General features: G+C 44.0%; 3 protein-coding genes across 3 annotated transcripts; all 3 read left to right on the forward strand.

Annotated features, from left to right (window-relative positions):
* The first annotated feature begins 19 nt into the window (after positions 1-19).
* Positions 20-5,595, forward strand: hsdl2 (hydroxysteroid dehydrogenase like 2). Its single transcript, XM_070988638.1, has 11 exons — positions 20-781; positions 2,606-2,769; positions 2,980-3,078; positions 3,469-3,583; positions 3,998-4,101; positions 4,178-4,276; positions 4,354-4,548; positions 4,650-4,721; positions 5,036-5,185; positions 5,262-5,390; positions 5,463-5,595. Exons 1-11 carry the CDS (start codon positions 765-767, stop codon positions 5,573-5,575), a joined length of 1,257 nt encoding a protein of 418 aa, XP_070844739.1. The 5' UTR covers positions 20-764; the 3' UTR covers positions 5,576-5,595.
* A 2,731-nt stretch (positions 5,596-8,326) lies between these two features.
* LOC139348974 (hydroperoxide isomerase ALOXE3-like) lies at positions 8,327-15,734 on the forward strand. The gene is made up of 12 exons (XM_070989415.1): positions 8,327-8,514; positions 10,165-10,284; positions 10,715-10,818; positions 11,061-11,233; positions 11,397-11,540; positions 12,247-12,450; positions 12,993-13,079; positions 13,651-13,820; positions 14,529-14,650; positions 14,976-15,076; positions 15,167-15,337; positions 15,485-15,734. The coding sequence occupies exons 1-12, from the start codon at positions 8,327-8,329 to the stop codon at positions 15,662-15,664; spliced, it is 1,764 nt and encodes a 587-aa protein (XP_070845516.1). The 3' UTR covers positions 15,665-15,734.
* Positions 15,735-17,022: 1,288 nt separating this feature from the next.
* LOC139348976 (deoxyribonuclease-2-beta-like) lies at positions 17,023-26,660 on the forward strand. The gene is made up of 6 exons (XM_070989417.1): positions 17,023-17,114; positions 21,326-21,542; positions 23,278-23,356; positions 25,633-25,797; positions 25,881-26,066; positions 26,215-26,660. Exons 1-6 carry the CDS (start codon positions 17,023-17,025, stop codon positions 26,658-26,660), a joined length of 1,185 nt encoding a protein of 394 aa, XP_070845518.1.
* The last annotated feature ends 1,215 nt before the right edge of the window (positions 26,661-27,875 follow it).

The raw sequence follows: 27,875 nt of genomic DNA on the forward strand, positions 1-27,875 counted from the left end.
GAGCTTCAGAGGGATCGATAGTGATCCATAACTCAGTTTAAACAGGAGAAAAACAGGCACAAATCGTTTTCTGTACCACTTTTTTCCCCTCAGTTTTATTTTCACTTTTTGGTCGTTTACAGTTTTGTATTTTTGTATTCTGAACTGGTCGAAACAAGAATAATGATAAAGGGACATTAAACAAATTTGAGGGGAATTTTCATCTTGTTGATCTTTAGTTGATCTTTATAACTTTCCACAATAAGCTGAAATATCAGATATTTCAATTTACATTTTCAGTGTTTTATATATAAGCAGTGACGTGGTCAGAGAAAGGAGTGCTGGAAGTACCAGTACAGAATACACAGTGCACAAATACTCGATTAATCCTGCATTCAAATTCCTGTTTCAGTAAGTACAGAATTATTCTCAGCAAAATGTTCTTTAATCAAAGGTAAAAGTACCCGACAGAAGAACTCCCATCACTGTTATCCATATTAAAGATGGAGGCAATCGGAAATCCAGATGAGACTCACGATACAGAACACAGATATGAGGGTCCATCACTGAAGGGGTTCACTGGAGCGATGGACATGAACTGATGATACACACTCCCGCCCAGCAGGTGGCGCTATGCACCTTCAAGCTGTTTGTCATCCGCCATTTTGAACCGAGAGAAGAAGGAGAAGAAGTGGGTGAAAGGTGGTGAAGACGGGAAACTGATATTCTTCAACACGATCTGCGCGAACAGAACCGTCGCATTTTCCCTCATCACAAATCTAACGATGCTGCAGAACACAGGGTGAGTGAACACGCTACACATCGTTAGCTACCCAACATGAGCGTTTTTCCAGAACTCCGCCCAAAAAGAGCCCCGAACAATGCGGCCGTTTAGTGAAGAAGTTAGTACAAAACATGAAAGCAGCTCCAGAATGAGTTGACATTTTAGCGGATTCATCTCCTTTAGTTTAGGACTTTAGTAAAACCGAACTGAGGAGCGAAGGTTTCTGCGTCAGAAACTGCAGAGTTTGGATCTGGTCCGTCTGTCCTTTGACCTTTGAACCGGAGAGTTTGAAAGTTGAAGGATTTTCTTGCGGAGTTTGGTGATGGCTGCTCTTTGAATCGGGCGTCTCATTATGTCAGTTATCATCTCTCGTTGAGCCTTTGTCCTCTTCTACAAACAGCTGAGAAGACCTCAGAGCTGCTGGTTATTAACAAACCGAGAACATCAGGACTTCAGTAAATGTCGTATTGGGACTTTGCTGGATCCGGACTGAAGGGTTGATCCATCTGCTGAACGGAGCTCTGATGGCTCCGATCATTTAGAGTGAATTTAGAATTTAGAGTTTGGTGACATCGACTCACGTTATTCACAAGAAAACTTGGAACCAATTGAAGAACAAATTAAAATGTATGAATTAAGTAAACCGTTTATGTGTAGAACAGGTCTGAATAGGAGCCTGACTCATGGTGGAAGCCTTGAAGGATGCACCTTAAAAGCCTCTTTTTTCGCTGGAGTTTGGTGAGAGCACTTTTCTACACCTGTGCTCCGCTTCGTTTAGCTTCATCGCGGGTTAATAATAATTAATCCTCTTAAACTTGTTCATATCAGCTCGCTTCATTTGGCGGGGACAGTTTGTATAGACATAATTTACTGAATAAAACGTTAAAGTTTGTGATTTGCTGAACACCTTTGTGTAAACTGAATATAAAGACACAAACTTGTTATGAAGTCCGCACTCATACAGTCAGACAGGAAACACTCCTTCAAATTAAAAGCGCACGGTGCTTTCTTCCGTGTGGGGCTTTTACAATGAAAGTGAACGGAAAGCTGTCTAAAACCTTAGTGAATTAACTTTATCTTTATCTGTAAGTCACACAACAAAACTTATGGAAAGGCCAATTTAAGCTTATATTTGTAAATAAATCCGTTTGAGTAGAAAAGGACAAAAAGAAGCACAACATAGGATTTCTTTGAATATTATTTTAAATAATTTTGCACAAATCTAAAGTTCAGGGAAAAGTCGACGTGGATGTTCTCAAACTCAACATGTGAATAAACAGAATATCAACGAATGAATGAATGAATGAATGAATGAATGAATGAATGTCCACACACAAGATGACGTCTTTGACACACTGAAGTTGCGCTCATGTTGAAAATGTGAAAAATGGAAATCAAAAGTAAAAAGTCTCATAGACTGATATCAATCAGGAGAATCCAAAGTCTGCTTTCTCTCATCACTTTTCCTGTCTGTCTGTCTCCCTCTCTCTCTCTCTCTGTCTGTCTGTCTGTCTGTCTGTCTGTCTGTCTGTCTGTCTCTCTCATTTCACCATGAATATAATTAAAACGTGACGTCTGTCAGAAACTGACTTCATTTTTCATTTCCACTGTTTGTGTTATGTCATCATTTAATTAAGTTTTTATGTTTTTCTAAAGTCATAGTTAGCGTAGCTTAGCGCACAGACTGGGAGCGGAGGGAAACTGTTAGCCTGCCTGTGAGAGAGCATGGGTTCACTGTTAGCATGCTAGTTTAGCCTGACGGTCTAATTTGGAGTTACCGTCTTAACGAGAGCCTCTGATGTGTTAGCATGTTAGCTAACTCGTTCTCGCTCCGTGTTTCAGGAAGTTAGCCGGCCGCACACTCTTCATCACCGGAGGCAGTCGAGGAATCGGTAAAGCCATCGCTCTGAAAGCTGCCAGAGATGGAGCCAACATCATCATCGCCGCCAAGACCGCCGTGCCCCACCCCAAACTACCAGGAACCATCTACACCGCCGCTGAGGAGGGTGAGGAGCTAAAGGGCTAATTGCTAACACACACGGAGTGCTGAATGTGGATGGATCCACCGCTGAAAATATGAAAAGTCCAGTTCAGTCCAGTTTAGTTCAGACCGGCACAGGAAGAGGAGAACCATCCAGGTGCTCCTGAGCAGATAAGACGTTAGCATTAGCATTAGCATCAGGCAGGTGTGGACTTAATGCTTGTCTGTGTTTCAGTGGAGGCAGCAGGTGGGAAAGCATTGGCCTGCGTCGTCGACATCCGAGATGAGCAGCAGATCGGAGAAGCTGTTCAGAAAGCTGTCGACAAGTTTGGAGGTACGAAAAGAAGAAGAAGAAGAAAAATGATGACGAGTATGAAAAATAAATGAAACAATGGAAGCAGAAACGTTCACATCAGACTTTGTACATGAAAACAGGCTGAAAAAGGAAGTCAAAGATGACAGAAGGTCTCAGTTTGAAAGGTTTTCTGCTGCTCTCACATCGACCGTTAATTATTGATTATTATTGGGAAATTTGTTCAACAGTAAATATCAGTGTGGAAATCAACCTGAAGGCTTCTGCAGGGTTTGGGCTGAAAGAGCTGGTTCAGGGTTCGTCCTGGGGGACACAGTTGTGTCAGTGGGTGGGAAGCTGGTGAGGGATCATGTCAGCCTGACTTCCTGCCCCGGTGATGACATCATCACAGTGCTTGTTTATGACTGGCAGGAATCGACATCCTGGTGAACAACGCAAGTGCCATCACTCTGACAGGAACCCTGGAGACGGCCATGAAGAAGGTGGACCTGATGCTGGGAATCAACCTGAGAGGAACGTACCTGACGTACGACACGCACGCACGCACGCACGCACGCACGCACGCACGCACGCACGCACGCATGCACGCACGCACAGTGAATGTGTGGTTATTGAAATGCTGCAGCTCTTTGATTGTGATGATGATGATGATGTGTGTGATTGGTTTCCTTCGTTAACCAGAATTAAATGAACTGAAGTGACCTCGTTAACCTCGTTGACCTCGTTAACCTTGTTGACCTCGTTAACCTCGTTGACCTCGCTGATCTCATTGACCTCGTTGACCTCGCTGACCTCATTGGCTGTCACGACGATTCACTGCTGTGTTAATGTTAATTGCTGACATCAGCGAGCAGCTCGGTCGAGTATCTGCTGGGAGGTGCCAACGAGCTGCTGTAAAGTCTCAGGTAACGACTTGTGGTTAACAAGCGTCTGTCGTCAGGTCGAAGCTGGTCATCCCTCACCTGCTGAAGAGTCGCAGCCCTCACATCCTGAACCTGTCGCCTCCGCTCAACCTCAACCCCGTCTGGTTCAAGAACCACACAGGTAACCATAGCAACTGACCAGCCAACATCCCATCATGCACCTGTGCACTCACAACACGCGGTTTTGCTTTTTTCAGCATATACGATGGCGAAGTACGGCATGTCCATGTGCGTCCTGGGAATGGCCGAAGAGTTCAGGGGTCAAATCGCGGTCAACGCCCTCTGGCCCAAAACCGGTCAGTGGCTACATGCTAGCATGCTAACATGCTATCACGAGACCCTGTGATACTCACCCTGTGTGTGGTTGCCACAGCGATCCTGACAGCAGCGATGGACATGTTGGGCGGAGACGGCATCGGGAAACAGTGTCGCAAAGACGACATCATGGCGGACGCCGCCTACGCCATCCTGACCCAACACAAGGACTACACAGGTCACTTCCTGGTGGACGAGGACGTCCTGAGAGCAGAGGGAATCAAAGACTTTGATCAATACGCCGTTCAACCAGGTGAGAGCGTGCTAACTGTGCTAACACTAGCCTAGCAGTCCCACACACGTGTGTTTATGGTGTGCATGTGATGCTTATGGTGGCCTCTGATTGGTCCACAGGTCACCCCCTGCTGCCAGACTTCTTCCTGGACGACGCTCCGGAGACACTGGTCCAAAAGATGGAGGAACATGGTAAGTACTACAAATACAAATACTAGAAGTACTGTAAACGGCACTGTGCTCATACAGCTACAGTAGCTAATACTGCAAATACTGCGAAGTAGAAATATCACCACTACCTGCTGTACTGCAGTTCAGCTGAGGTCAGTCTAATCCATGTAACTCTGAGAACGACTGCAAGTACTCTGAGTACTGGAAGCGCTCAGTACTCACTGGCAGTATAACCTTTACAGTGCTACTTAAAATACTGTGATTGTACTTGTTCTGCTGTACGTTTGTGTCTCACGAGTCCACTGAAATGACTGCGTTTGTCTCCACACTGCCAGGGGCAACCCCAGCCTTCAAACCTCCACCGTCATCATCATCATCGTCGTCATCCAGTGGACCAATAGAAAGCACATTTGATGCCATCAGAGCAGTCATCAACGAAGACGTTGTCAAGGCGACGCAGGCCATTTATCAGTTCGACCTATCAGGTAACAGCAAAAGAGGATCGTGTCCCTATAAGGAGGTGCTGTGGGCGTGTCTTTACTGTGTCTGTGTCCATACAAGGAGACCACGGGGGCGTTTGGTTTCTGGACCTGAAGAATAACTCCGGGGGGGCGGGGCAGGGCGCACCGCAAATCAAAGCTGACGTCGTCATGACGATGGACTCCAGTGACTTCAGCAAGATGTTTGCAGGTGAGCCGTCACCACGGTGACCCATCGCTGTGATCGAGTTGTTTCCATGGTAACAGGCGGTCTGTGTTTCAGGCGAGCTGAAGCCGACGATGGCGTTCATGGAGGGGAGGCTGAAGATCAAAGGAAACATGGTGCTCGCCCTCAAGCTGGAGAAACTGATGAACCGCATGAAGGCCAAACTGTGAGGCTGCGGCCCCGCCCCTCAGGCCCCGCGCCTCAGGCCCCGCCCACATCCTGTTTGTTGCCTTAATGATAATATTAATGTTAATGATAATATCAATAATAATAGTAATGATGGTATATTATTGATAATGGTAATAATGATAATAATAATAATAATAATAATGATAATGATAATTATAATAATAATAATAATAATAATAATAATAATAATAATAATAATATAATAATTCCGTTGAATGATTAATAACACGTTCATGAACACCTTGATGGTAGTCTGTGTGCTGTGATCACGCTGCGTCTCCTAGCAACTGTAAAGACCATTTGAACCAATAAAGAAGAAGCTGGAAAAAACGCTGAGACGTGATTTGATTATTGACTAGTGAACTTTTCTGAACTCGTCACATCAGATTCAGCTTTTCATGGTTCCAGTGTGAAATGATCAGACGTCCAGACCGGATGGACAAGAGACAAACGTCCCACATGACCACATCCAACACGTCCAGGACAGAGACACCTGCTGACAGCAGGATACCGCTGCATGTCCACTTCAGCATCGGGTCACACAGAGGTCACACAGGGGTCACAGAGAGGTCACAGAGAGGTCACACAGGGGTCGCACAGGGGTCACATAGGGTCACATAGAGGTCACACAGGGGTCACAAGCCACATCGGGGTCACAGAGGTCACGCAGGGGTCACAGAGGTCACACAGGGTCACAGTATGACGTGATCAGACTTTACTGTTGGAGGACGTGTCTCCTCCATCAGGTGACGGCTCATTAAGTCTGCCTACAGGACAGAAGACCTACAGACGAAACTACGTCAACATGTCCGCTTCAACACTGACAGACAAGTTCCACCTCCTCCTCCACCGTCTCCTCTTGTTGCACATCCACCTGCTTCCCTCTCCACTAGACCTCCTCTCCATCAGGACCTCCTCCACCTGTTGCTTCCAGCTCTCTTTGCTATTCAACCTGCTGTACCAACCTCCACCTCATCTTCCTGCTCAACGGAGCAGGAGGACAACCTGATGCATGCTGGGATATCCTCCATCCTCCACCAGCCCTTAACAGGAGGCACAGGTCAAGAGATGGATGACGAGTTTCCATTTCAGTGTTTAAAAAGAGTAAATTCTCCTGCTGTGCCTCCGTCAGTGGAACTCCTCCGTCAGTGACGGTGCAGCAGTGGCATTAACAGATTATCAGAGACCTTATTAATAATTGATGGGAGGTATGATCGACACGCAGCTTCTATGTGTTGAACTCTGCAGAAATGTGGAAACTAAATATTGACAGAAGTCGACGCCGTCGATGAGTTTCTTTCTGTGTTCAGTCTGAGCAGATTCATCGACGGTGAGTAACTGACTCAAATCAAAGCTCGCGTTTCGCTTCATTACACCGAGTTTACCAAGTCGATGTTTGGATTCTGACTGGCCCGGATGGGACCGACCCCTCGGTACATGAACGGGTGTTCGATCCCGTCCGAGGCGGCAGGTGCAGGCGGAGGTGATGCGGGTGGAGCGAGCCTCTGCTGACAGGCCTCCAGTTCTGTGAAGGCCTCGTCATCTTCGTCTCTGCTGCACTTTTCTTACTTTTATGTTCTCTTGCTTTTTTTTCTCGTCGTTTCGTTGGATTCCGTTTCTTTATTTGTGGTTGTGAAGCGTCGCCTGTTTTGGTGTAGACAGTTTCCTTCTTATTCTTTGACTCGTGTGACGTCGATGGCGAGAGACAAATGAAGTGTTTTCCGTGAATGAACTGAACCTTTAAAGGCGTCATAAACGTCACGTGAACGCTGACGCAGCTTTTTCACACTTTCATCTTTTCGTGATATGATGAGGAAAACTTCCCTCTCCACAAACCTATTAAATATTTACACTAAATGTGATTTTTTATTTCCATAACTGTGTTATTATGTTGGTGAGTGTCTTCTTTGTCCCTCCACAAATACCATAAGAAGTACTCCTGAACATTCCTGTGAGGTATTTTAATGTAAACATGTAATGTGTAACGAAGTACTTTAAAGTTTTCAGAATAAGTTTTTGATAATATATAAACTGACTTTTTGTTTGTATTTGTGCAGTTGCCATGGTGATGTACCACGTTGTTGTGTATCAGAAACATTTGTTTCTCTCTGGCGACGCCCACCGAACCATCATCCAACTGGTGGGCAGCAGAGGAGCCAGCGAGCGCGTCCCATTGGCTGAGAGATCTGTGAGTCATAACAAACGTTATTAATTATGAAGTGAACAAAAATGGATGGAAAACACTGATAGTAATGATGCTAGTCTAATTAAATGTTCAATATTACGTTATGTATTAATACAACAATTTGAATAAAGTTCTAATGACTATTCTATTTTTCAGTGTTCAAGAAGAAAAGATAATACACACTGTACAATTGTTTAAATTAACTCCTAAAAATCTGAAAAGACATCTTTAATGTGTTTGTATTTAACATTTTAAATTCATATTCTGGTTATTGTTATTGTCAACACTGAAGCAGATGAAGTTCATTTCTCAGTTCAACCGTAAAATACATTTAGACTGAAAATCGTTTCCTAATTGTTTTGATTTTTCAGATGTTTCGGGTTTTAAAGAACTCATGTTGCTGCTGCAGAAACACCAAAGAAAAAGTAAACTTAAAAAAATTTATTCTGTTTTTTCAGTGACAAAGTAAAAAACTGAATCTGAATAGAATAGTTTTTAAGTATTTATGTTCAAACCTTTGCTTAAAATCTGTTGCCAGGCAGAATACATGGTTCACTGCCCCACCAGCCTTGGAGCTCTGCTATTGGTTCATTTGGAAGCCCCACCCACCACAGATAGCGTCTGGTTTTGTACAAAGGTTGCCGTGACAACACCAGAGGGTGGAGTCTCACTGTTCCCTTGCTACCGATTTATCAGCTGCTCTACCTCGCTGGATCTGAGAGATTCGATTGGTCGGTTATAAAACAGCTGATGTGATTTAAAAAAGCTTGTCACTCTTTCAGTTGATTTAATTTTGATTTAATGAATAATTCTGTTCTGTTCCGTTTGCTGTATTGGTTGTTTGCAGATGACGCCACATCGCTCTTTTGTTTTTGTGTGAGCTGCAGATGGAGGGCAGGAAGTGACTTTCTGCATAGAAAGCTCTGACACACACTCAAAATGAAGACGATATATGATCGGTCGCTCAGATCGATCAAACCAAGAAACCAAGAGGAGTTTTTGTTGAGTGCCAAAAGTTGTTGTTCATAAGAGTGAAAAATGAAAGAACTTGACTGAATCAGAATCAGAATCAGAAAAAGCTTTATTGCCAAGTATGATTTTACACATATGAGGAATTTGCTTTGGTGAGGTTGGTACATGACACATCTATCAAGAAGAAGCTATCAGAACAGTAAAAGATGTAACAGTAAGAAAATAATATAACAATAAGTAAAATATATAACAATATTAGAAACTGTAACAGTAAGTAAAAAAAAATCTAACAGTATAAATAAATGTACACAAGTCAGTTTTTTTTGTTGTTTTTTTAACAGAGGCACAGTCTGTTTTTTTCGAAAGGAAGTCCAAGCAGAGCGTTAATGTAACGCATATAGTTATGGCAATGTCAATGACAAGTAGAGTCAGAGGTCATAGGTCAAACAGTCAGTTAATGGTGGAAATGGTTTAACATTAGCTATTGTTTGAAATCTGTGGTGATGGATTTAAAGTGACGGCTACAAACAACATGACTAACACTTGTTAAATCAGCGTTAACGGGTTTACATAAGACAGCTGAACGTAAATAACATACGCTGTCAGGCAGTCAGGTGTCTCGAGATGATCCACGTGTTTAGCGACATTTCGCTCAAAGTGGACCTTTACGAGCAAACAACTGTAACGTAAACGTCAACATTCAGCACTGCAGCTGAACGTTTGCCGCCTGTTAATTCTCAGGACAATAAAAAGTACGCAGCCTTAAAAAACGTCAGTCATCCCGGAGCACTTTGGTACCAAGGTCGTTGATCAACCGCCAACACGAAAGTTGCTTACCTCCAAACTTTTGTCTGTTTTCATTTGTTTTCTCGAGCAGAACAACGTCTGAATGAGCAGCTACTTGTTTTATCTGCTGACTCAACAGCAGCAAAACTTTCAGTTCAGGTGAAAAATTGCTTCATAACGTAAGAGTCACATCCAACTTATGTTCTCATTTTCTGTTTGGACCTTAATTAATCTCATCTAAACTAGCTCAGTAAGAGCTTTCCTTCATCTCGTCCATTGCAGTTTTCACTTCCTGCCCTCCATCTGGATTTATCGTCACGTGACTGCAAACAACCTGTTTGTTGCTATAATTCATATTTTTGTTTGCTGGTTTTTTTTTTCTGAAGCAAAGTTTGTTTTCAATGACGTCCAACCAATCGAACTGGATCAGAGGACAAATGAGTTGACGTATCGTCGTCAAACATTTCGGTAATTGATTAACGTATCAGATATTAGAATAAATGATATTAATGTACGATACAGCATATTGATTCCATATTGTAAACTATGAGCAGATGAAGAAAATGGTCTTCCTGTTTGGTGCTCGCAAAATTTCTTTCAAGATTATTCAATTAAATTTTTTCATAGGTGGAGTTGCTATGACAATGGTCTCCCGGAGACGATGAAGGCTGACATCGTGTCACTTCCTGCTGAGGTTCGATTCTCAGCGTCCAAGGCAACCGACATGATTCTGACTGTCAGCAAAGCGTACGTTAAAAACAAACTCTTAAACTAAACTACTGCCACTTAAAGAGTCAAGACGACAATTAATTATTATTATTATTATTATTATTATTGGCCCTGACAGAGTTTTGGTTAATTGAAATGTTTCTTGGCTTTATAGCAGGTTGAGCTTTTTCTGTCAGTCTCTGCTGGTCTCTCTGGTCTCTGCTGGCCTTTGCTGGTCTCTGCTGGTCTCTGCTGGCCTTTGCTGGTCTCTTCTGGTCTCTTTGGTCTCTACTGGCCTTTGCTGGTCTCTGCTGGTCTCTTTGGTCTCTGCTGGCCTTTGCTGGCCTTTGCTGGTCTCTGCTGGTCTCTGCTGGCCTTTGCTGGCCTTTGCTGGTCTCTGCTGGTCTCTGCTGGTCTCTCTGGTCTCTGCTGGCCTTTGCTGGTCTCTATCGTCTCGTTCTGTGTTTAGGCTGGTGGAGTTGGGTCTGCAGAGCTTCATGTTCTCTCAGGATCATTGGTCCAGTTTTCATCAGATCCATCAGCTCTGCCAGCAGACCAGGACCCCGACCAGCGGTAAGACAACTACTCACTGAAATCTCATCTGATAATAATGTGAACACAGTCTGAATGATCGATGATCAGGACTGACATTTGTATTTGCTGTAGTTCTTTTATTTTACTCTTTCACTGTTTAAACAAACAGATTTTATCATCACATCGTTTAAAGTTCGAAACTTAAAATCAACAGAAATGCTTTGATGTCCTTTTCTACTTCCTGTATCCCGCTCCCTGACTTCCTGTGTGTGGTGCGCCAGGATTGGTGGAACATCTCTGGAGGGAGGACTGGTTCTTCGGATATCAGTTCCTGAACGGAGCCAACCCGACTCTGATTCGGCGCTGCACAGAAATTCCGCCCAACATGGCCGTTACCGAGGAGACAGTGGGGGCGTCGCTGGGGGGGGGAATTAGCCTCAGTCAAGAAGTGGAGGTGACTGAATAAATCGTCATTTTGCCTTTATCTGATGGTTGGATATAGAGAGTGAATCAAAAGGGGGGTCCTGAGCCTGAATCAGACCATCTTAGACCAGAAGCTTCTGGTCTAAGATGGTCTGACTCCTCTGAACCAGGTTCTTATCACCCTGTCGCTGCAGAGAGGAAACGTGTTTGTGGTGGATTATCGGCTGCTGGACGGACTCACGGCGAACACCGTGAACAGGAAGCAGAACTACCTGACGGCTCCGCTCGTTCTGCTGCACCTGAACTCCAAAAACCAGCTGTTGCCTATTGCCATCCAGGTAAATCCACCTGACCTCTGAACCCTGAACACTAGAAACAGCATTGTGTCATCAGCAAATGAAGACCTCCACATTCAGAAGTCAAACACAGTTGTTGTCTGTGTTATCTATTATTTCATTGACAGGTTTTATTGTTTTGTTGGTCGTCATGTGAGCAGCGTCTGCAGTTCACTCAGCTGACTGTGTGCCTGTTTTAAACAGAGCAGTCTGTCATTTGTATTGATTTCATTATTTTCACTGTCTGTAGTTTTCTTGTTCTATGACTCATTTATGATGATGTGGTTGAACTAACTTCAAATATAAAGTAAAGGTTTTTGATTCAGAGTGAAATTTACAGTTTGGACCTCTGACTTTAAAATGTACATAACAGAAAACAACAGAAAATGTTCATGTTTCCAGATGATTAATCCTAATAATTTGATCATCATCTGACTTTGCATCCAGCACCACCATCAGGTCAACATTTAAGTGTGTGACCAAATACCTGCAGAACTACTGCCATTGTTTTGTGTTTACTGCTAATCAGCTAATGTTAGCATGCTAACAAACTAAGCTAAGATGGAGAACATGGTGAGCTTCATACCTGCTGAACACCAGCATGTTAGCCTGCTCAGGTTAGCATTTAGCTGTCTTAGCAGTGTGGCTGTTTCCCTTCGTCATTCCTTTCTTCTCTCCTTGTCTCCTCATCTGTCTCCTCCTTTCCTAGCTGAAGCAGTCTCCAGGTGAGACCAACCCAGTCTTTGTCCCTCAGGATCTGGAAGCTGATTGGCTGACGGCTAAGACTTTCGTGCGCTCTGCAGAATTTGCCGATCACGAGCTGCGATCTCACTTTCTGTGCACACACGTGATGTCAGAGCTTGTTGCCATGGCAACATTTCGCAACTTTCCCATGGTGCACCCCCTCTACAAGGTACGAAGTCCTGGCAGTACTTCCACTGTAACCGCAGTACTCGGATTTTGATTGTTTGTCCATGAATGCTGGTGTTTGGGGTTCCTGTACCTGTTGGACACGGTACCACTGGTCGTAGTAGTTCTGTGTGTATTTCTGTGTTGTTTGCTGTATATTACTGTATACAGTTTATTGTATTTTGTATATTTCACCTTCATGTGCACCTGCAGCAGTGTCTTTGCCATTAGCTCATTGGAGTATTGCTCAGTATTATAGTACTAATATAATACAGTACTTTTTATCTGCTGCTGTGTTTTGGTCTGAAATTCCGTTTCTGTCCTGTGGAAACCTCATATCTCCTGAATATCATTTCCTCATGAGGTTTACAGAGTTTAATCCAAAGAGCTTCATGTTTATGTATCTGAGGAAAAAAGATGCTCAACCCTTCAAGAATCAAGTCATCCTTCAGTTTGTGTTCTGGAGACACAAACTCCTGTGTTTTGTAGTGAAACCGCAGTACTGTCGGTGGTACCTTCTGCAGTACTTCTTGTGTATTTTTGCAGCTCTTGGTGCCTCATTTCCGTTTCACTTTGGAGATCGACACTCTGGCTCGACAGCTGCTGCTTGCTGATGGAGGATCACTGAAAGAGGTCAGGCTCCGCCCTGTGATGTCATCAGTGACATCACACATCAGTACTGACATGTTAGTTTACCACCTTCAACTTTTTAACATTTTTAATGTTTAACTTATCAAATTTATTATTATTTAGTTTCACCTATGTGTTCATTTTATTTGTTTAATTCAATTCAATATTCCTTTATTCGTCCCACGAGAGGAAATTCCAGTTTACAGCAGCCTCAATAAAGCGGATAGAGTAGTGCATGCAAATTAAAAACAACAATACAAAAGAGTGGGATAAAAAGAAAAACGTCATCCTAAGAAATTGTAAATAGTATTTACAGACTGTTATGTACAGGTTGTATTGCACTGGAGCTGGAAATGACCTGCGATACCGCTCCTTCACACACTTTGGATGTAGCATCCTGTCACTGATGGGGGGGGGTGTTTTGATGATTCCTTCGAGTTTTTTAACTAATTATATGATGATAAATCAGTATACATATATCACACACGTACACGCAGTGACACGCTGCACTAAACCACCTTGTTTTTCTCATTTTAACACCTTTCAAATGAACTTTGTCTCATTAAATATTCAGTATACGGCCGTGGGCGGAGCTGCTACTGTGGAGTTCCTGAGGCGGGCGTTGGCCTCGCTCACCTATCACGACCTTTGTTTACCTAATGACATCACTGGGCGTGGCCTGGACTCCATTCCTGGTTATTATTACCGTGACGATGGCCTGCGGCTGTGGGACATCATCCACAGGTGTGATGTGATTGGTTAAACCTGTATTCATCTATTCTAATATTGTTATTATAGCTACTTTTCTGAAGTGCTGGATGGAAATATTTAGATGGAGATAATGTTTATGAAAATGGCCACTGAAGAAGAAGAGGAAGAAGAAGCAGAAGAAGAAAAAGAAGATGAAGAATAAAAAGAAAAAAGAAGATGATGAAGAAGAAGAAGAAGAATAATACCGATGAACTACAACTCTGATTCCAAACAGTCTGCACTCAATCAGAGTTTACGAAGTGTTTACACAGAGTTTGCGTAGTTTTTACGTAGCGTTTACGATTTACGATACATTCCTGAGCCCGTGTAGTAAAACTTCAGATTCAGACATCAGATTGAGAATCAGCAGATCTTCACTGATCAGCTGCAGACCTTCACCAGGTGAGCGTGAGGGTGGAGAACAGTCTGTCTGAGCGTCCAATGACAGTTCAGAGCTCAGTGATGTAAAACGTCCGTTTCAAAGTGAGAAACCAACAAAAGGGCCGAAAAGATGAAGAGTCAGCGAAGACGAAGGTACGACAAAAACAGGAACAACTGCACACACACACACACACACACACACACACACACACACACACACACACACACACACACACACACACGTGCACACACAGACAGACACACACGTGCGCACACAGAGTAGAAAATGAAAATAACTAACCACATTCTGATTGGCTGCAGGTATGTAGGGGGTGTGGTCTGCTGCTATTACCACAGTGACGATGATGTCATCAGAGACTCGGAGCTGCAGAGCTGGATCAATGAGATCATTGTGTTTGGTCGCCTAGGAGACGAGAAGAAAGGTCTGGATGTTAGTACTGCAGTACTTCTGATTTATACTGTTACCACTGCAGTACTGGTATTGCAGTAATTATATGAGAGTATTTGAAATAAAGTACTCAGAGTAACATTTTCCTCCAAGTAGAAGTTTAACTTTAAAGATACACACTAAGAAAGGTGGGTTCTCCATCGTCCCAGTCTGTGTGTGTGTGGGGGGGGGGTACCAGGTCAGGACCCTGCGCTGGTCCTGGATCAGGTGGGACCGGGTTCCACTTTAACATTTAGAAAATCAAACATCTTCCACCTACAAGAATAATTAATTAACTAATGGTCAAATCTGTCTCTCAGGTTTCCCAAAATCCTTCACTTCACCGTCAGAGCTCACGTACTTCGTTACCATGGTGATCTTCAACGCATCGGCACAGCACGCCGCCGTTAATGACTCCCAGGTAAAAGAGTCTGAAGAGAACTTCTGACTTCGAGCGTTCTTATTGGCTCGTTTACGTTCAAACTTGTATTTCAAACGTCCTCTTCTGCAGCTGGATTTTTTCGGGTGGATGCCGAACGCTCCCATTGGTCTGCAGCGTCCTCCTCCGACCTGCAAGGGGCGCTGCAGCGAGCAAAGCCTGCTGGACGCTTTTCCTGACATGAACTCCACCGTGCACGGCCTCGCCACCGTCTACCTGCTGAGCAAGAAACCTGCGGACTTTGTACGAACGAAGCACAGCACAGCGTGTGTGTGTGTGTGTGTGTGTGTGTGTGTGTGTGTGTGTGTGTGTGTGTGTGTGTGTGTGTGTGTGACTGGGTGAATGCAGAATGAAGAAGAAACACAAATGATTGGTTGTTGTGTCTTGAAGGTTCCTCTCGGCGGCTCGGCGGAGCAGCACTTCACAGAGGGCGTTCCCGTGGAGATGGCGGCTCGTTTCCATAGCGACCTGAAACGTCTCAGCTGTGACATCAGAGCGAGGAATGTCGGGCTGAAGCTGCCGTACGTGTACCTGGACCCCGCTGCCGTGGAGGACAGCGTGACGCGCTAACGCTGCAGCTAGCACAGTCTGCATCACCTGAATGAGTTAACTACACCTGTAGCTTCACAGTGTTTCTGAGTTACTTAACTCAAAATATTTGGATTTGTTGATTTGACGTGAAACACGCTCACAGATGAATTCTCTCTAAACATTTCAAGATTTTAGGAAATTGTTATGAAATTGATTATTTTGGTTGTCACTGTTTTTTCATTTCCTTTTTTATATAATTTTTTAATTAATTTTGAAATTTGAATCCAAATTTTCTTTTTTGAAATGGGTTTCTTATTTCTGATGTTTAGATTTCCCACTTTACTTTCTTTATATGTCCATTTATTCCATTACAGAAACATTAAAACAAAATGTCGTTTAGCAGTTTAACAGCACCTGATTGGTCGGTCGACCCAAACATTGACAGACGCGTTTGAACGTGGATGCTTGTTCTTGACTTTGCAAACCAAACTGAGTTACTGAAGACTAAACGTCCACCTTCTAGCCCTCTGAGCTTCAAACTCGTCTCAAAGGAATCAAACTCTTGAAACACTGAGAACACCAGACAGAGTTTAAAGCTGTCGGCTTGGTGGAAATGAAGGATGATGAAGCCTCCTGAGGAAAACTTTGTGATTTTGAGCTTAGAAATAAACTGTGATTTGAGCATCAAGTGGTTTTCTGTGTGAATTACTGGAACGAAGTAACGGCAGAGGTCTGAACGCTGAGTCAGCTGCACCTGACAGGAAGACCAGTTTACTTTGGCTCCGTTCACGTATTTGTGAGGGACAAGGTACAGATTCATATCAACTTTGATCTCGTTGGAGGTCACATGACCATAAATGGAGGCTTGTTCATACAAATGTCAAAAAAAGCAAATAAGATCTATTGAACAGCAGCTACGTGATTGGTTAACTTCCGAGAGCGGAGCTCAGGTTAAAGAGTCGGTCCTGGAAGTGCTGAACGAGAGGATAGAGCTCATCACAGAAGAGTCAGACGTTCCTGACTGAAGCCAAAGACTCAGGTATGATTTCAGGAGCTCAGGGTCATCAGGAGAAAAACACTCATGGTATATTTCACATGTGAAGAAACCAGGTGGAGGATCTGAACAAAAGTCCAGGTTGTAGAATTCACAGCACAGAAAAACCTGTTAAATTCATTGGCTGAGGTGAGACTCTTTCCATAGCATCTCACTTTATCAGCCATGAAAACCGTTTCATCTCCTCAGTGTTTGGATGAACCTCGTGCTGCTGTTTCCATTAATGTGTCCACCTTCATTTTGACTGGAAGGTCGTCAGGCCGCTCTGTGACACGTTCAGGTCCTGCACGTTCAAAAAGGCCCTAAAACAAACCCAGCTGATGTGCTGCTGTGTTTCAGGGTCATGTGGAAGCTGGTCTGGACCTTCAGTCTGTTCTGCTGGAGCTCTGAAGCCAGAGTGACCTGCAGAGATGAGAACAACGGTGAAAAGGACTGGTGAGGCAAACATCTTTATCATCATCATCGTCATCATTTACACAGTTTCTGTGTTTGGGTCAGCTGCTGAGATCAGCTGTGCTACCTGCATCGATGCTACGCTAGCTACCTTAATTAGCTGTTTGCTTTTCTTCTTCGTGAATTGCTGTAGCTGCTGCCTCATTCAAAGCAGCTGAAAAGCCAATACGTTAGTTCGTCAACATGGATGTTTTTCAGGACAGAGAACAATGAGGGCTTTGTTTTCGTGGTTTTGATGTCACATGACCAAACATAAGATAAGATAAGATAAGATAAGATAAGATAAGATAGACTTTATTTATCTGTGCTGAAGGAGCTGCTCAGGGTCCTCGCAGTGTGGTGCAGGGGGTGGGAGGAGTTGTCCATGATGGACGTCAGCTTGGCTAACGTTCTGTCCACCACCTCCTCGATGGAGTCCAGTGGGCAGCCCAGGACAGAGCTGGCTCTCTTAACCAGTTTGTTCAGTCTCTTCCTGTCTTTGTCCATGCTGCCCCCTCCCCAAAGTCCATAGTAAAGCCCTGTACACACCAAAGGACCTATGTCTCTCTAGTATTGTCTGTCCAGTCCAGTTTTTTGTTGAGGTGAACACCCAGGTGCTTAAATGAGTCCACAATGTCAACGTCCGAGCCCTGAACGTTCACTGGTGTGTGAGGGGAAGGTTTCCTTTGAAAATCAATAATCATCTTCCTGGTCCTGCTGGTGTTTAGGATCAGGTGGTTCTGCTGACACCAGTCCACAAAGTCCATGATGGCTTTTCTCTTCATTGGCACAACATGGAGTAAACTGGTGAGCACAGCTGCACAGTCACGCCACGAGAAAGCGTTCTGGATTTGACAGTGTAGTGTGTCCACACCCCCAAACCTAACGTCACCTGTTAGCTTAGGTGACTCGGTGCGGTGCCGACACCGCACCGAGTCAGCTCTGCTTTGTGGGCTTCATCTGAGTTTTATCCTGTTACGACTGAAACGGGCCGACTCTCTTTCACACTGGACAGTCTGCTGACAGCCAATAGAGACGGTTGACATCACCTTGTTTGTCAGCTCAACATTAAGATGGGAAACAGGAAACCCTGTCTTTGTCCGAAGGTAACAAACCCACCTTCCTGCACCTCTAACTCATGATTAACCTGTTTCTCCATCTCCATCCATTTACAAAAACAATTAAGAAAAAACCTACACCTCCGTGGAGAAATGAAGAAATTAAACAACTGAAAAGAAACTGCAGGAGTGCTGAGAGGAAATGGAGAAAATCAAAACTAACAGTCCACAATGAAATTTTACGTCATCACCTCAAAACTTACAATAACTCTATTAAACAGGCAAGAATTTCTCTCTTCAAAAAACTAATCTCTGACCACAAAAATAATCCCGAATTTCTCTTCTCCATAATTGATCTTTTAATAAACAGTCATTTTAACAGATCTCATAAGACAATAACAAATACCCTGTGTGAAGACTTTGCAGACCACTTCAGGCGCAGAATTGATAAAATCAGATCCAGTCTTTTATCGCAACAGGTTTTAACTACCAATACGTCTGGATCACAGGTATTACCTGAGGAAACACTGGGTTTTTCCCTGGTTGATGCAAGGACACTTGGTCGAGTTTTCTCCCAGGTAAACCCCACAACCTGCCTTTTAGACCCAATTCCCACACCGTTTTTTAAAGCGCTCTATGGGTTCTTTGAGGAACAGCTGTTATACATGGTGAATTGCTCTCTTCAGACGGGCGTCTTCCCCACCTCCTTTAAAACGACGGTGGTGAAGCCCCTTCTGCAGAAGAGCAATTTAGACCCCGATATTTTTAATAATTACCGACCTGTATCCAACTTACCTTTTTAAGTAAAATTTTAGAAAAACTGGTTTTTAACCAAGTAAACGATTTTTTAAACAAAAAGAACATTTTAGAAAGGTATCAGTCTGGTTTTAGGATGAACCACAGTACCGAGACAGCCCTATTAATTCAATTCAATTTCTGTTTCAATTCAATTTCAATTCAATTCAATTCAATTCAATTCAATTCAATTCAATTCAATTCAATTCAATTCAATTCAATTCAATTCAATTCAGTTTTATTTGTATAGCACCAAATCACAACAGAAGTTGTCTCAGGACACTTTCCACACAGAGCTGCTACAGGCCGAGCTCTTTATCTACAGAGACCCAACAATTCCCCCATGAGCAAGCACTTGGCGGCAGTAGTGAGGAGTAAAGATTTGAAATGATATCAGGTGCAATTTAGATAAACACAAGTTCACAGTCTTGGTACTACTGGATCTAACCACCACCTTTGATACAGTAGACCATCACATTTTATTAAACAGACTGAAGCACCTGGTCGGCCTTTCAGGTACTGCTTTTAACTGGTTCGTCTCCTCACTGACAGACACTTCTTTGTAAGTTGGGATGCATGTTCCTCAGGTGCCCATGAGATCAAGTGTGGGGTTCCCCAGGGGTCAATTTTAGGTCCAACTCTTTTTAATCTGTACATGCTGCCCCTCGGGGACGTCATCAGGAGGCACGGCTTCAGCTTCCATAGTTATGCTGATGATACGCAACTGTACATTGCCGTGTCTCCTGATGACACAGGGCCCATTGATGCCCTTTTTAACTGCATTTTAGACATCAAGTCATGGATGGCAGAAAATTTCCTTCAGCTCAATCAGGACAAAACAGAGGTCTTAGTCGTTGGTCCTGAAGGTCAGAGAGAGAAACTTCTATCAAAACTAAAAGATCTTAAACCGACACATTCTGTAAAAAGTCTGGGCGTGATTTTTGACTCTGAGCTTACTTTTATTCCATATATCAAAAACTTAACAAAGACAGGTTTTTACCATCTTAAGAATATAGCCAGAGTCCGCCCGTTCCTTTTATCTCTTGTCGCTTAGATTATTGTAATGCTCTGCTCTCTGGTCTTCCCAAAAAGAGAATCTCAAATTTTCATTTACTACAGAATTCAGCCGCTCGCGTGCTGACGAGGACCAGAGGGCGGGAGCACATTACACCAGTTTTAAAATCGCTGCAGTGCGTCCCGTGTGCTTCAGGATAGATTTTAAGGTTCTTTTATTAGTTTTCAAATGTCTTAACGGTCTCGGGCCTTCTTATTTATCTGACCTTCTTTTACCATATCAACCCTCGTGGACCCTGAGGTCCTCCGGCTCCGGCCTCTTAACCATACCAAAAGTAAGAACTAAAACACACAGGGAGGCGGCTTTTAGTCATTATGGCCCCCAACTGTGGAACAGCCTGCCGGAGAAGCTCAGGGCCGCAGAGACCGTTGATGTTTTCAAAAAGAGGCTCAAGACCCACCTTTTAATCAGGCTTTTACTTGTTCTGTTTGATTTATCTCATTCCTTTAATCAGGCTTCTTATCTTATGTTATCATATCGTATCATATTTAACGACATGTTTATTTACTATTTATTTCATTTACTCATCTTATTTCATTCAATGTTTATGTCTTAGTCCCTTGGTTTTTAGCTGCGGCGTTTCCTCATGGGGGCCCCCCACACTGGGATGCTCTTGGTCTACTGTTGGGGGCGCTGCCGAGGGGACATCTCTGGCCTGGATAGCTGGAGGCCTCTGTACCTCGGTGGGGGGCCTCCTGTCTGTCTGGGTCGGGGTGGTCTCGGGTGGTGCTCCCTAGTCATGGGCCGGGGGCCCTCTCAGTGTGGATGGCCCCCTAAGGTGGCTTATTCCCTGCCTTGTCCATATGGGTGCGCCGGTGTGTGTGTGTGTGTGTCTGTGAGTCTCTACAGATCTAGATATGTCTCTATGTATTTATGGGGGTGGGAGGGCTGGCTTTTCTCTTTCTTTTTTGCTGTTTTTAGCCTCTGTGAGGCACTTGTATGAAAAGTATGAATGTATGAAAAGTGCCATACAAATAAAGTTTGATTTGATTTGATTGTTTCATCATGACAAATTGTCAGAGTAAGTGAATACTTCCCAGTATGTCGAAGTATTCCTTTAACTGCAACAGTTTTTTTCAGAGGTCCTGTGCTCTCTGTTCTTCAAGTTAAGATCTTTAAGATATGACAGATCTTTAGCTTAAAATGTTGCTAGCAGGTAGCAGCTACAGCAAAGAGAGCATTGAGCAGCAGTTAGCGGTTTCTCTGCTGATATGCTGCCTCCTGTCTGTGTGGAGTGACCAGTTCTTACTCACTGTACCTTCAATGTTACTCCAACTCTTAACCAGGTACATTTTATACAAGGCGCCCAGACAAGGTACTTTAACTGGTCTGGAGTATCTTTACATTGATTCAAATGGAGTGAAAAAGATGGAACCCCTGAAACCCAGTGCTTCATCTGGAGGGACAGCAGGACCTTCTGCCACTGCGTACAAGCCCATCAACGACCCTGAAGGCATTCTGGCAAACACCCTGCGGCCTCTGTTCACTCCAGTGAGGTCCATGGTGAGAAACTGTTTCTGTTTCACACACACACACACACACACACACACACACACACACACACACACACACACTGTTGGTGTGTTAAAGTAAGTAAGTAAAGTGTATTTATATAGCACCTTTCACAGATAAAAATCACAAAGTGCTTTACAGCAATAAAAGCAGAAGGATAAAAACAGAAATGATGTCAATAAGAATATAAGTATAAGTAAAGATAAGACAGGGAGTAACAGCTAAGAAAAGAACCGCAAGAAAAACAATAAATAAAATGAATAAAATGGAATAAAACAAGTACTGGTCAACCGAAGGCCTGTCTGAATAAAAATGTTTTCAGCTGCCTCATAAAAATTTCACTTGAGTCGACCGATCTCAGTGTTAGAGGAAGCGTATTCCACAGCTTCGGTGCGAGAACTTGAAAAGCATGGTCACCACGGGTTTTGTACTTGGATTGGGATTCAACAAGTAGTTTTAGTTTACCTGACCTAAGAGCTCTGTTTGGGGCATACGGGTGAAGGAGATTGGCAATATACCTGGCTACCACGCCAAGCCTTAAAAGTTAGCACCAATATTTTAAAGTGAACACGATAAGTGATCGGGAGCCAGTGAAGAGAGGATAGGACAGGGGTGATGTGGGATCTCCGGTTTGTTCTTGTTACAAGGCGAGCAGCTGCATTTTGGACTGTCTGAATACGCTTTAGAGGTGATTGGCTTAAAGAGGAAAAAAGAGCGTTACAATAATGTAAACGAGATGAGATGAAAGCATGTAAAATCCTTTCTAGTTCCACCTTGGGTACCATACATTTTATTCTAGCTATATTGCGCAAATGGAAAAAACAAGAATGTGTTAATTGGTCGACATGGCTGTCTAGTGACAGAGACTGGTCAAAAGACATAGCTGGATTTCGAAGACAGGGTTTAACCCAATCACTTAAAGGCCCAATATGCTGCTTAATGGAAGGTATCCATTTTGGGGGAGCAAGTATAAGAGCGTCTGTTTTGCTCGTATTTAATTGAAGGCAGTTTTCGGACATCCAGATTTCAATGGCCTGCAAACAGTCATTTAAAATTGATAGTTTGTTGCTCTCGTCAGGTTTGAATGAATAATACAATTGAATGTCATCAGCATATAAATGATATGACATCCCACTAAAACGGCTAATTTTCTGACCCAGAGGCAACAAATATAATGAAAACAGTATTGGACCCAGGACAGAACCCTGGGGGACACCACAAGACAGAGGGGCTGTGTCAGACATAAACTGGCCCAACAGAACAACTGTGAGAGAGGTAGGATGAGAACCAGTCCAAGCAGATCCTGAGATACCCACCAAATGCTTTAGCCTATAAGGCAGGATACCATGATCCACAGTGTAAAAAGCAGAGCTGAGGTCAAGAAGTACCAATAATGAGTATTTCCCATCATCTTCCACCATCAGAAGGTCATTAGTGACTTTAATAAGAGCTGATTCTGTTGAATGCAGTTTACGAAAGCCAGATTGGTATGGATCATACATGCCATGTGCCGCTGTAAGCGGCATGGCAACTACCTTTTCCAGAATTTTAGAAACAAAGGGCAGTTTGGAGATAGGCCTATAATTAATTGGAAGGGTGGGGTAAAGATTTGTTTTTTTCAGCAGAGGCTGGATTATAGCATGCTTAAATAAAAGAACATGTTGTGGTTGGGATTGTGATTGTGTGTTGCTGATCTTAGTTTCTTCTTCTACATCATTTTCTTTAGCCACCAAACTTTGGCTTCATCAGCTACAGCGACCAGCCTCCAGGATGCTCTGCTGACGAGCAGTTTGGCCACAGTAAAGGTGAGCACACATCCAATCTCTGCATTACTGTTCAAAACTGAACGCAGAAGTGTGACGGTCGCCTGCTGTTGACTGAGTGGAGGGTGTGTCAGCTCATCATTAGTTTGGCATTCATCCTCTTGAAGGATTGGTCACACATGGAAGTCGTGGTGTGAACGACGAATGATACTCTTCACAAACTCACAACCAAGAAGAAACATGTAAAAGTACAGTGGATGCAGCGATGTCGAGGCTGTCGGTCCTAAAATACATGCTCGTCTGCTGCTGGTCGAACGTGTTTCCACACATGACGAGCAGCTCGTGCACTTTTTTACTTTGTAATTACTCTTTAAGTTATGCGTAAGCTTTGGACACTAAACTCGTTGAGTTTGCGGTGGTCTTTCTGTGGGTTTCTGCATCCGGTGATCTCAAGAGCAGCCGTGGCCCCATTATCTACACCAGGGATCAGCTGATGGCGCTCTGCAGCTGGGTGGTGCTTGTGCTTGGTGGACCTGATGCTTCACCCGCGGTGCCTGAAGGAGACACAACACCTCCTTCCTGCTGCCATCTGTCAGCTCTGTAGACACACCCAGACCGACTCGAGTGCAGGGTCTAAACCAATATCCTCTGAGCAGCCATGTGAGCTGATCAAAGCTCATCACCACACTCTGCCCCCTGCTGCTGCAGCGGTTCATCAATGAAGGATCATCCATCCATCCATCGTCTATACCCGACTATCCCTTTTTGGGGTTGCGGGGGGGCTGGAGCCTATCCCAGCTGTCAACGCTGTCACCCTGAACCGATCGCCAGCCGATTGCAGGGCAACACACACAGACAGACAACCATTCACGCTCACACTCACGTAAGGACAATTTAGAGTGACCAATTAACCTAATGAGCATGTTTTTGGTCTGTGGGAGGAAGCCGGAGAGAAGCCACGCATGCACAAGAAGAACATGCAAACTTCACACAGAAAGGCCCGACCCGGGGATCGAACCAGCGACCTTCTTGCTGTGAGGCACGCACACTACCTGCTGCCCCAATAAAGGATCATATTATCTTAAATCCAGAAGGCCACCTGCTTTTAGATTAATCAGATATATGAACCTGTGACAGACATGCCACTCTTTATGTTCTCTTTTTTTCAAACATATTTTTATTTAACTTTTTTGCAAAGCATGTGCACAACAGGACAAAACAAAATAGCAATAATAATAGTTCAAAAATACAGGCATTTAAACCTGACAGAGATACGTCAAATAAAATAGATCAATGAATTGAAATAATAATATGAATGAATAAATAGTAATAAAATAAAACTAGGGACGAGAGTTCAGGAAGTCTGATCTTTTTCCCAGGCCAGGTCTATAAGCCCTGACCTCATCCTACGACGTGCAGTGGGACCAGGTGGTCAAGAAATGGATCCCAGGTCCGATAAAATAAAAAGGCTTTATCCCTCAGTGCTGTAGAGTAAGCTTCAAATGGAAAGATACTGGTCACAGTTTGTTCCCATTGATTGAGAGTGGGAGCTTTATCAGTGATCCATAAGGCCAGAATACATTTCCGGGCACAGTGCAGCAAAATGTGCGAAAGGTCTCTGTTGCAAAAATCGGCAGGTAATTCATCCTCTAGTCCCAACAGGCAAGTCCTTGTGCTCATATGTAGATGATGCTTGAAAAATGACATTAAACTTTTGAATAATTATAATCCAAAACTGCTGAACATGAGGACAGCTCCACAAACGATGAATAAAGGATCCGACAGCAGACTGACATTAGCACAAAGTTCTGACAGAGTTGGGTTCATTCTGTGTCTGGCTTCAGGAGTGATATACAGCCTATGCAAAATCTTGAATTGCCTCTTCCAGGCAGAGTTAGACACCAGGACCTTGGAGGGCATCCCAGTCCCCAGGCTCTATTGTACCCAAGTTAGATTCCCATCTGCCTTTTACTTTAGCAGAATTATCCACATTGAGATCACAGAGACTCTTATAAAGCGTCTTAGTGAAAGATTTCAGTTGCATATTATTGACCAATAGGGATTCTATAGGAGAAATGGCCAGTCCTCCAGAGAAATCTATGTTCTCTCTTTAGCGAGGACAAGGACAGGAGAAAACAATGGGTCAGTCTGTCTCCAGGGAACCATCTTTGTTGTCATGACCACATTCTGACCCAGACACATGTCACTTCATGTACTGACAGCTGCTCACAGAACAGTTTGACGGCCTCAGAGACGACACATCATTTGGTTTGGTTTGGTCTGGTTTGGACCTGCTGTCTAACTGTTGATGTTTCCAGGAGTTGTCATGGTGGATAAAACCGGCACCGGAGTCTGGATGTTACACAGTACACCAAGGTTCCCGTTCAGAAGAGATCAAAACCATTTCTGGCCTGACAGCGGAAATAAAAACGCTCAGACGTTCATCTGTGTGACGTTCCCTTACAGCCAGTTCACAAAAATAGGTACTGTGCTCATTAACTCTTCAGTATGGACAGGCTGGATGCTGAAGCTGGTAAGTCAACGTGTCGTGTTGTCCTGTTTCCAGGTAAACATCTGCAGTACATCGGAGCTTTCCCATTTCAACATGATATTCCACCTGACTTTCATCAAGAACTTCAGCAAGCTGTTAACTGGTTCCAGCCTGCTCCAGACAATCACTTCCAGCCACTGATCTCAAATGGTGGTCTTCCTGTCCAGAGTATTGCTAAAAATATGGGACAGAGCGCTAACGGTGAGACACCTGCACGTTTGTTTAAATCACCTCATTCAGGTAGTGAACGAATGCTGAGAGCAGTGTTTGTAGCGGGATCCTCGCTTGCTTTGACGGCCTCAGATTGTCAGCATGGCGTCATGTAACACGACTCCTGTTGTTCTTGCAGATGGAGATCTTTATGTCTCTATTGCAAAGATTGTCGACAGTGATCTGCTCGTCCAGACGTGGGGCTGCCAGCCGCACCGAAAGCGGTCCTTCTGTGACAAAAAACATAAAGTGGAAAATATCAAATCCATAAACACTGTTCTGGGGTCCTGGACTGCTAAGGTGGATCATTCCAAGTGGTGCTTAGCTAAAGATCCACAGAAACACTGGGTCTGCCTTGCTGATGTAAACAGGGCCACCACCCAGTACCAGAGGCGTGGGGGGGCACTTTGCATTGACAATGAGGCAATAAAAAACAACTTTTGGAATTTTGTAACGAGTATTGACGACTGCAAAGTCATTAGTTCAGGTCAGACTTTGGGAGGACATACAGACATGGACGTGGACACGGTGGACCCTGAATGTGTCTCACCAGCTGGTGATCATACTGACCTTTCAATGGGCTAAATAAGGGTCGACGTCGCTCACATCCTGGACCTCCTCTCTCTATTTTGTAATGGACTGATGATTATTAGCTCAGAGTTGCTAATGGGATATGAGTAAGCGATGACATCATGGTGGACTTTTCTCTCATCAGTCTTTTAGTTTCTATAAAACCTCAGTGAACCAGGAGTCCATTCTGTCCTGTCCTGTAGGTCATGGCCACTCAGACCATCATCCAGTCTTTAAAGTGTGTTTGTAGTCCGTTCAAGCTTTTGGTTGCTTTCACCTGTGAGCTCACAGATGTAGAACAGTGTCCACGGTGTCTCCTGTCGCCTGAGGAAGCAGAATGTCTCAGCTGGATAAAATAAATGAAATCTGGTCACCTCGTTCTCTTCTCGTCTTTATGAACGTCACTCACCAACAGTCGACCTTTGACCTTCTCACTTCACATTGTAATTAAGACAGCTTCAACCTAAACATACACATTCATTTCAATGCTCCTGACTTCATATGTGCTAATCTGAGCACAATATGGAGACAGCTGTGACTTCAGCGGACGCTCAGAAGGCCTTCGGTCAGGTCGAGTGGACGGGGACGTACCAGTCCAAAGTGGAGACGTAGGAAGCGTCCTCACCCGCTGTCTGAGACACCAATGAGCAAACACAGCAGCTCCTTCTGTGACCAATGAGAAGCAGCGAAAAGACTAAAGCATCTGTACTCCGTCAATGACGGTCTGCATGAGCTGCCTGCTGTACGCACGCACGCACGCACGCGCGCACGTATTTGTATATATACATATATATGTAGATATGACACAGGTGAAGTGAGGTGTACTTGTCATGTGAAAACCAGAGAAGTTCAGTCTGAACCTGGATCCTCATCAGAGTCTTTAGTGACAAACAGCTTCTTCACCTCTGTTCACCTGACTGACGCGTCCGTTCATCATCCACAAAGGTCTGTGAAGCCGAACTCTGCACGCGCCTCCATCAGCAAACAACGCGTGTGCAAACAAACAAATTGTTGATGTGACACACCTGTGACACACCTGTCAGTCAAACACGTGTGTGCTCCTTCCGGTACAACACACCTGCTGTGATAACAGCTTCACCTACCCCTACCTCTCCCATGCTCCACCCACTGCACAGAGGAGGCAATTACTCGTACTGATGAATTACTTTGATTATTCCCACTGAAAAACGTGTAAGTGTAGCTCCAGACTTTGACCACCAGAGGGCAGTG

Source organism: Chaetodon trifascialis, chromosome 20, assembly GCF_039877785.1.
Source record: "Chaetodon trifascialis isolate fChaTrf1 chromosome 20, fChaTrf1.hap1, whole genome shotgun sequence".
NCBI lineage: Eukaryota > Metazoa > Chordata > Actinopteri > Chaetodontiformes > Chaetodontidae > Chaetodon > Chaetodon trifascialis.